Consider the following 9,947-nt stretch of genomic DNA (forward strand, 5'->3'; position numbering starts at 1 on the left):
TTTAGTTTTTTATTTTTGAGGAGGACTCTCAGTCTGTCACCCAGTCTGGAGAGTAGTGGCACGATCTCGGTTCATTGCAACCTCTGCCTCCCGGGTTCCAGCGATTCTCTTGCCTCAGCCTCCCGTGTAGCTGGGACTGGCTCTGGCGGTGGGGGTGCCGGTAAACCTGTTGGTGCTGGTAAAACTGTCAGAAAACGAGTCGCAAGAAGTGTCCGAGAAGGCCAGCGAGGTGACACCTTTGAGGAGGAAGTGGTCAACGTGTGAAATACGACAATGGAGAAGCAATAATGAGAAGGACTGAGCAGGGTCACTGTGTTCCAGGAAGCTCATCAGGGTTGGTCACACACACAGCTTCAGAGGAAGTGTGGGCAGAGAAGCCGGTTTCCATCGGGTGGGGACCACATGTGAGAGGTCAGAACAAAGGCTGCCAGTGTGGGTTATGTCTTAGGGAACGTGGACCCAGAACGTGACTAGTGAGGGTCAGTGGGAGTGGGTCTCCTGGCTGGGCACGGTGGCTCAGTAATCCCAGCTACTCTGGAGGCTGAGGCAGGAGAATTGCTTGAACCCGGGAAGCAGAGGTTGCAGTGATCTGAGATTGCAGCACTGCACTCCAGCCTGGGCGTGCAGAGCGAGACTCCATCTCAAAAAAAAAAAAGAATGGTTGATCTAGAAGCAAGACTAGGTGGCGGTTACCAGGGGCTGGGCGTGGCAGGAGAGGAAGATGTTGGTCAAAAGGCACAAGTAGCTGGGCGTGGTGGCTCCTGTCTGTCATCCCGGCACTTTAGGAGGCCGAGGTGGGTGGATCACCTGAGGTCGGGAGTTCGAGACCAACATGGAGAAACCCTGTCTCTACTAAAAATACAAAAATTAGCTGGGCGTGGTGGCTTGCACTTGTAATCCCAGCTACTGAGGAGGCCGAGGCAGGAGAACTGCTGGAACCCAGGAGGCAGAGGTTGCAGTGAGCTGAGATCGCGCCACAGAGCTCCAGCCTGAGTGAGAGAGACATCGTCTCAAAAAAAAAAGTATTCAGTTATAAGATGAGTTACTTCTGGGGACCCAATGTTACACAATGGCGATTACGGTTAACACACAAGCAGGTTTTAAATGTCCTTACCCCTGCTTCCCCTGTTACCAGCTGAAGCTGTGAAGTCCTGGGTCCTTGGTGGTGTGAACAAAGCATGGGTCGTGATACACACACCTAGCAAAGCAGCAGAAGTTTATTAAGCACAGGATTACACTCTCAGAGAGGGGAGAGCAGGTGGACCTCTGCAAAATGAGATCGGCGTCAGTTTGCTATACTTCGGGTCTTTTTTTTCTAATTAGGGATATACAACCATTTATTGACCACTGTTCACCAGTATTTACAATAAAGTAAACAATATACAGTTGAATAACACTTACCACTTACAACACTCACGGTTGAAAAACACAATTACCACAAAGTTGTGTTTCCTGGCTTTTGCTGAACCAGTAAAGCAAATACTGAAAAGATTGAGCCTATACTTTTTTTTTTTTTTTGAGATAGAGTCTCGCTTTGTCACCAGGCCGGAGTGCAGTGGCGCGATCTCAGCTTACTGCGACCTCCGCCTCCCAGGTGCAAGTGATTCTCCTGCCTCAGCCTTCTGAGTAGCTGGGATGACAGGTGTCTACATGTAAGGAATGAGTTGGGGTAAAGAAAAAATATGCAAGTCAGCAGTTTGTCTGTTTATTTAGAGACGGAGTCTCGCTCTGTTACCAGGCTGGAGTGCAGTGGCGTGATCTTGGCTCACCGCAACCTCCACCTCCCGGGTTCAAGCGGTTCTCCTGCCTCAGCCTCCTTAGTTGCTGAGATTATGGGTGCGAGACACTGCGCCCGGCTAATATGTTGTATTTTTAGTAGAGACGGGGTTTCATTGTGTTGCCAGGTTGATATTTAACGGAAAAATCAGATTTAGAGAATAAATTTGACTGGCATGAGGCACCAGAATAGTGGGAGGGTGTGGGGCCCATGTGATGAGTATGTAAATGGGTTGATAAGTAGAAGTTCTCAGGGAGGAAAGTGATGGTGGTGTCCAGACAGCATTTAAAGGCCCCTAGTGAGAAGTCTCAAGTTGCAGGCTGTGCCACAGCCCCCGTATATACATTCCTTCATTTGACATATATTTCCTGAGAACCCCTTTAGAGTTGCCAGAGCTGTGAACGCAGCCACTAAATCTGACATAGATCAATTCACATGAGTTCACAGCGGGGACAGGAAAATGGACATGCATGCCGAATCAGGGTTCAGGTGCTGTTACAAGGAATTAGCAGGTGCTCTGGGATGAGGAAAGTGTCTTGGCCAGGCATGGTGGCTTACACCTGTAATCCCAGCACTTTGGGAGGCCAAGGCAGGGCGATCACCTGACCTCAGGAGTTCAAGACCACCCAGGGCAACATGATGAAACCCAATCTCTTCTAAAAACACACAAAAAATTAACTGAGTGTGGTGGCGCGTGCCTCTAGTCCCAGCTACTTGGGAGGCTGAGGAAAGAGAATCGCTTGAGCCCCAGAGGCGAAGGTTGCAGTGAGCTGAGATTGAACCACTGCACTCCAGCTTGGGCTACACAGTGAGACTCTGTCTCAAAAAAAAAACAAAACAAAAAAAAGTGCTGTCTTTGTGTGAAGTCAGAGTTATGGAGGAAATGGTATCTCCCTTGGAGGAAATGGTATCTATGCAGAGCCCTGAAGAACAGGGCAAGGTATGGATAAAGGAGAGAGAACGGTGGCCAGGCGCGGTGGCTCACACCTGTAATTCCCGCACTTTGGGAGGCCGAGGCTGGTGGATCACCTGAAGTCAGGAGTTCAAGACCAGCCTGGCCAACATGACGAAACCCCATTTCTACTAAAAATACAAAAATTAACCAGGCGTGGTGGTGCATGCCTGTAGTCCCAGCTATTCAGGAGGCTGAGGCAGGCGAATCCCTTGAACCCTGGAGGTGGAGGTGGCAGTGAGCTGAGATCGCGCCACTGCACTCCATCCTGGGCAACAACAGTGAAACTCCATCCCAACAAAACAAAAACAAAAAATAGAAGATGGAATTCTGTGGTGCTTTGGGGTAGGAGGAATTGGGGCGTGGTTGGGATGCAGCCAGGACTCATTATTATTACTTTTTTCTTTTCTTTTTTTTGAGACAGAGTCTTGCTCTATCACCCAGGATGGAGTGCAGTGGTGTGATCTCGGCTCACTGCAGTGTCTGCTTTCTGGGTTCAAGTGATTCTCCTGCCTCAGTCTCACGAGTAGCTGGGATTACAGGCACATGCCACCATACCTGGCTAATTTTTGTATTTTTAGTAGAGATAAGGGTTCATCGTGTTGGCCAGGCTGGTCTCGAACTCCTGACCTCAGGTGATCTGCCCACCTCAGTCTCCCAAAGTGTTGGGATTATGGGCATGAGCCACCGCCCCCGGCAGGATTCACTTACAAAGCTATTTCTCTACGACTGGTTGTTGCCACAATGCCTCCTGAACCATTCGATACAGACCTATTCTATATTGGTCATTAACTATTTTGAATGGCTTCCTGCAGAGAAAGGAAAGAAAGACCAAAGTAGAAAAAAAAATATTTCCATGGCCATCCTGTTAAAGAAGAGATCTTTTCAGAAAAGACCAGAGTGGTTAAAAGTATGGTTTGCAGTAAGTGGCACAAAAATACTTAGAACCTAGAAGAGACCATAGGACTTGTCTACAAAAGAAATTCAGCGGCTGGGCGCGGCAGCTCATGCCTGTAATCCCAGCCCTTTGGGAGGCCGAGGCGGGGGGGATCTCTTGAGATCAGGAGTTCAAGACCAACCTGACCAACAGGGAGAAACCTCGTCTCTACTAAAAATACAAAATTAGCCAGGCATGGTGGCGCATGCCTGTAATCCCAGCTACTCGGGAGGCTGAGGCAGGAGAATCGCTTGAGCCCAAGGGATGGAGAGGTAGAGGTTGCAGTGAGCCAAAATCACTGCACTCCAGCCTGGGCAACAAGAGCAAAACTCTGTCTCAAAAAAAAAAACAAACAGAAATTTAGCATGTAGTTCTCCCACCCTCTGCATCGTCCAGGATGCTCTGACAAACGGAATGCCAGTGTCCCCTGTTCCCTGCAGTGACTCCCTCCTCCGTGGGTCTGACACAGAGCTCATGCCACCCAGGCTCAACACCAGCTTTCAGTTCCACCCATGGCCACTGCGTCTCGTGGTCATTCTTCAAAGAGTCTTTGTGTTCAACCTTCTCCTGCCTTCCCAAGTGGAAGCTCTGCTGGCTTGCTCTCTAGTCCTCTTCCTGCTGAGCCAGTCTTCAACCAGGAGACACACTAGAGCCACCAGGACCAGGAAGGCCAGGCCCATCCGAAGGAGATTCTGGGCAGTGTGGTCCCAGAGGGCAAGGTCTGTGGGCAGCAGGAGAACAGGGTGATCGCTGACAGGGATGTAAGGACACGCTCTTTTTTTTTTTTCGTACACAGAGCCTCAGTCTTGTTGCCCAGGCTGGAGTACAGTGGCACGATCTCGGCTCACTGCAACCTCCACTTCCCGGGTTCAAGTGATTCTCCTGCCTCAGCCACCCAAGTAGCTGGGACTACAGGCATGCACCACCATGCCCGGATAATTTTTTTCTATTTTTAGTAGAGATGGGGTTTCACCATATTGGCCAGACCAGTCTCGAACTCCTGACCTCAGATAATCTGCCCGCCTTGGCCTCCCAAAGGGCTGGGATTACAAGCGTGAGCCACTGCACCTGGCCAAGGACACCCTCTTGTTCCGTTCATCCCGATCTCTTTCCCAGGTCATTACTCTATGCCCAGCTCCTTCCTTCAGAGCCTATGGCCCCAGGTGTCTACTTACTTTTCTGGAGTCCCGTCTCTGTGGTTAAAAGGCAGGTGTCCCAAGAGTCTGCTGATAATAAGGGAAGTGAAGAAAAGAGAATGATGTTGACGTCTTCTGCCCCCATGCTCCTTCCCTTGGATCCACCCCATGACGTTCTGCAGCTTTGCAAGGTCCTACCCTACCCTGCAGGTCCCAGGAGCTTCATCCAGCAGGTAAAGCGGAAGGGTCCACAGATGGACAAACCTGAGGAGGAATTCCAGTCTAGAACTCATAAGCATGTATCTTTGCACCAATCATGTCTTCTATTTTTGTTTGTTTGGTTTTTTTTTTGAGATAGAGTCTCGCTCTGTTCCAGCCTCCCGAATAGCTGGGACTACAGGCACACGCCACCACACCTGGCTAATTTTTTTCATATTTTTAGTAGAGACGGCGTTTTGCCAGCCAGGCTGGTCTCGAACTCCCAATCTCAGATGACCTGCCTGCTTCGGCCTCCCAAAGGGCTGGGATTACAGGCCTTCCAGGCCGGAGCGCAGTGGTGCGATCTCAGCTTGCTGCAACCTCAGCCTGCCGAGTTTAAGCGATCCTCTTGCCTCAGCCCCGAGTAGCTGTAATTACAGCGTGTGCCACCACGCCCACCTAATGTTTGTATGTTTAGTAGAGATGGGGTTTCACTGTGTTGGCCAGGCTGGTCTCGATCTCCTGACCTCAAGTGATCCACCCGCCTCTGCCTTCCTAAGTGCTGGGATTACACGCGGGAACCACACGCAGCCCCTGTCTTCTGTGTAAGCCTCATTTTCCTCATTAAGTCATCATTACCTCTTTCCCCTCACACGTAGTCAAATTCAAAGTCTCACAATTTTTTTTCAATGTCCTAATCGTGCAGCCCCAGCCCCATCCCATCCCCACTGTCATTTCCAAACATCATTTTCAACCCTCCTGGCCTCATAGTTATTATTTTATTACCCCAGTCATCATCCTGCCCCAGGGCACAGGCAGAGGCCGTTTCCTCGCTCTGGAGCCTCCTTTCTCCTGAGAGCCACGTGACTAACTCAAGTCTGAACGCATTTGTTCAGATGCCTTCTTCTCTATGAGGTCCATCTGGACAACCCTATTTAATACTGTTACCTGCCATTTCAATCCCTGTAAGTCTGTTCTACCTTGTCTTTTCCTTCCGTAGCGTCATTTCCTCCTATGTGCTATCCTGACACTGATCCATGGTCTGTCTCCTGCTAGAATCTAAGTGCCACAAAGTCAAGATATTTGCCTGGCTGACTGTTACAGTGTAGTTCACCGTATATACTATGCACTATATATATATAATTATTATATACATAATATACACTGTATTATATATAATATATATAATATACACTGTATTATATATAATATATATAATATACAGTGTATATTTTATATTTTGTTTTGTTTTTTTTTTGTTTTTTTGTGAGATGGAGTCTCGCTCTGTCACCCAGGCTGGAGTGCAGTGGCCCGATCTCGGCTCACTGCAACCTCCGCCTCCCAGGATCAAGTGATTCTCCTGAGTAGCTGGGATTATAGGTGCACACCACCACCACGCCCGGCTGTTCTTCGTTTTAGTTTTCTTTCTTTTTTTTTTTTTTGGAGACAGAATCTGTCTCTACTGCCCAGGCTGGAGTGCAATGGCGCAATCTCAGCTCACTGCAACCTCTGCCTCCCTGGTTCAAACGATTCTTCTGCCTCAGCCTCCTAAGTAGCTGGGATTACAGGTGAGTACCACCACGCCTGGCTAATTTTTGTATTTTTAGTAGAGATGGGGTTTCACCATGTTGGCCAGGCTGGTCTCGAATTCCTGACCTTGTGATCTGCCTGCCTCAGCCTCCCAAAGTGCTGGGATTACAGGAGTGAGCCATGGTGCCCAGCCTAATTTTTGTATTTTTAGTAGAGATGGGTTTTTGCCATGCTGGCCAGGCTGGTCTTGAACTCCTGACCTCAAGTGATGCACCATCCCGGCCTCCCAAAGTGTTGGGATTACAGGCGTGAGCCACCGCGCCTGGCCTCGATGAATATTTTGAATGAATGCCATGTTTTTAGTGTCCCTGGGAGGCTCTGATCTCTCCTCTGAGCTTAGAAGGACTAGTTACTCACCGGGAAAGGTGGGGTCTGTAGGTGCAAGGCTGGTGTTCTCAATGTCGTCTGGAAAAGGAGATAAAGAAAAAAAGTAAGGATTTTGGGTTTCCTCCAGTCTTGCCATTCTTTTTTTTTTTTTTTTGAGATGGAATCTTGCTGTGTTGCCCAGGTTGTAGTGCAGTGGTATGATCTCGGCTCACTGCAACCTCTACCTCCTGGGTTCAAGCGATTCTCCTGCCTCAGCCTCCTGAGTAGCTGGGACTACAGGTGTCCGCCACTCCGTCTGGTTAATTTTTGTATTTTTAGTAGAGACAGGGTTTCACCGTCTTGGCCAGGCTGGTCTCGAACTCCTGACCTCGTGATCCGCCCGCCTTACCATTCCTTTCTCTGCTCCCTCCTCCTTCCTGCTTCTGGTGTTCTTCCTCACATGACCAACTGGGCTCCCGGGAAGTGGACGTCCCTTGGACACCCTCCCCATCACTCTCTGGGCATCCCTTAGGGCTCCGGGTAGGACATGGCGGCGGCGGGGGCTGTGGGGAATTGAGCATTTCCTCACCTGTGACCAGGAGCTTCACTGGCTCACTGGGGAAAGACCAGGCATAGTTGTTATAGGAGCCAAAACATCGGTATGTCCCTCTGTGGGCTGTGGTCACAGGGCCCATGGGGAACTCCGCCTGGACCTTCCCATAGCTGCGCTGCACGTCTCTGGATCTTCCCTCCTTGAGCAGTAGGAACATGCTTGTTGCTGTGTCTAGACGGCAGTAGAAGGTCACCTTCTCACCCGAGGTCACTTCGGGTCCAGGATGAACCGAGAGGGTGGGTGTGTCATACATTTCTATGAGAGAAGGTGGGGCCACCGCACCAGAAACTCAGAGATGGGCAGCCAGCTATTTGTATATTTTCTCCTTTCTTTTCTTTTCTTGTTTTTTTTTTTTTTTTTTTTTTTTTTTTTTTTTTTTTTTTTTTGAGAAGGAGTCTCGCTCTGTCACCCAAGCTGAAGTGCAGAGACGCGATCTTGGCTCACTGCAACCTCCACCTCCCGGGTTCAAGCGGGTCTCCTGCCTCAGCCTCCCAAGTAGCTGGAACTGCAGCGGCCCGCCACCATGCCTGGCAGCCAGCTTTTTAAAAAATTTTTTAAAATTATTATTATTTTGGTCAAATACACACAATAGAATACTTACCATCTAAACCATTTTTTAAAATGGTACAGGGCCTCGCTCTGTTCCCCAGGCTGGAGTGCCATGGCACTATCTTGGCTCACTGAAGCCTCGACCTCCTGGGTCAGGAGTTTGAGACCAGCCTGGCCAACATGGTGAAACCCCATCTCTACTAAAAATGCAAAAATTAGCCAGGCGTGGTGGCCTATGCCTGTAAACCCAACTGCTTGGGAGGCTGAGGCAGGAGAATTGCTTGAATCCGGGAGGCAGAGGTTGCAGTGAGCTGAGATTGTACCACTGCACTGCAGCGAGACTGTCTTAAAAAAAAAAAAAGCTAAATTTTGTTTTTTAGAAAAACACCACCTGGCCAGGCGCGATGACTCACACCTGTAATCCCAGCACTTTGGGAGGCTGAGGCGGGCGGATCACCTGAGGTCAGGAGTTTGAGACCACCCTGGTCAACATAGTGAAACCCTGTCTCTACCAAAAATACAAAAATTGGCGTGGTGGTGGGCGCCTGTCATCCCAGCCACTTGGGAAGCTGAGGCTGGAGAATCACTTGAACCCAGGAGGTGGAGGTTGCAGTGACGGGAGACTGCACCACTGCACTCCAACCTGGGTGACAAGAGTGAAACTCCTCTCAAAACAAACACAAAAACCCCCACCACCTGTGATGGGTGAGGGAAGCAAAGTGTCAGCCACTGCGCCTGGCCCACAGGCGTTTTTGAGGACGTTCCTCAGTCACACCCCTGCACACAAATATCTATCTCAGAATCTGTGTCTTGGAGAACTTGACCGAGGACACATCTGCTCGTAGGACACAGAGACACTGTTTGCAGACAACGCCTTGTAGGCTGAGATTGTGATGGGATCACCCCTCCTCCAACCTCCTACTGAGACAAGCAGTGTCTGAGTGGGGCTTGGAAGAGTTCATAGGTGATGCTCCATCCCAGATGCAGACTGAGCTCACTCTCCAGTTAGAGAACCGGACAGTTAGTTACCTGTTACCACCAGATCCAGCAAGTCGCTGCGCTCTGACCAGAGCTCCCCAACCCGATAGATGCAGCTGTATCGCCCTGCCTTGCGGGAGTTCATGTCCGGGATGTGGAATTTGACTCCATTAATCCGTTCAGGCGGTTTTGGCCTCTCCACGGCAAAAAGGCTTCCTTCAAAATGCAGCTGGTATTCAACAGCTCCATAACTTCCCTGGCAACAGAGGGTTGCTTGCTTTTCCTTTGGAACCATGTAAGTGGATTCGGCCCTGATGATCGGTTTTGGGAGAGTCTCTGGAAGGGAATCAGAGGCTGGAGTTCCAGCTGAGCCCCGTCCCCCCAACCGTAGGCTCCACCCTGCTGCTGGCCCCAGGCCTTCCTGGAAAGCCAGCACCCCGCCCCCTCTCCCCAGCCGTGCTTGGGTGGAGGGTGCTTGGCCTGAACCCGAAAGAGTGACCCTGGGCTTTGAAGGAAGGACTCACGCTTCGGGGTGCTGATTCTCTGGCTCAAACACAGCCCTGGAAGACGGGAATAATGAGACCTGTTGCCTCCCAGGCACACCCTGATCCCATTCCCCTTCCATGCAAGAACTCACCGAGGCAGAGCAGGGCACAGAGCGTGGAAGGCATCGCTCAGATTCTACCGGCCGAGTGCTGAGCAGCGGGGTGGGGACTGAGCCCAGCGGGCCAGGGAGATGCACAGGAAGTGGTGGGTGAGCCCCAGCGCCCATCACCAGGAAGCTTTCATGTTGACTTTTTTCATTAGAACGTTCACCACTCCCCCTCCACCTCTGACCATGAGCCTACGGAAAGGCCATGGTCCCTCTGACACGTCTGCGGTCTAGCCAGCTCCTCTGACACTTGTCTGCT

The 9,947-nt window shown here is 50.4% G+C and overlaps 1 protein-coding gene across 4 annotated transcripts; it reads right to left on the minus strand.

Moving 5' to 3' along the window:
- Positions 1-1,201: 1,201 nt before the first annotated feature.
- On the minus strand, positions 1,202-9,859 carry NCR1 (natural cytotoxicity triggering receptor 1). Of its 4 annotated transcripts, none has more exons than XM_007998099.3 (7): positions 9,674-9,857; positions 9,561-9,596; positions 9,088-9,372; positions 7,486-7,764; positions 6,948-6,995; positions 4,842-4,892; positions 1,202-4,387 (listed from the first exon to the last, which is right to left on the minus strand). In XM_007998099.3, exons 1-7 carry the CDS (start codon positions 9,705-9,707, stop codon positions 4,206-4,208), a joined length of 915 nt encoding a protein of 304 aa, XP_007996290.1. In that variant the 5' UTR covers positions 9,708-9,857; the 3' UTR covers positions 1,202-4,205. The 4 variants fall into 4 exon arrangements, with proteins under 4 accessions (XP_007996290.1, XP_007996291.1, XP_007996294.1 ...); XM_007998100.3 differs by having other exon boundaries at positions 4,842-4,889; positions 9,674-9,851; XM_007998103.3 differs by lacking the exon at positions 9,561-9,596 and having other exon boundaries at positions 9,674-9,859.
- Between the last annotated feature and the right edge of the window lie 88 nt (positions 9,860-9,947).

The sequence above is a fragment of the Chlorocebus sabaeus genome, chromosome 6, assembly GCF_047675955.1.
Source record: "Chlorocebus sabaeus isolate Y175 chromosome 6, mChlSab1.0.hap1, whole genome shotgun sequence".
In the NCBI taxonomy this organism is placed as follows: domain Eukaryota; kingdom Metazoa; phylum Chordata; class Mammalia; order Primates; family Cercopithecidae; genus Chlorocebus; species Chlorocebus sabaeus.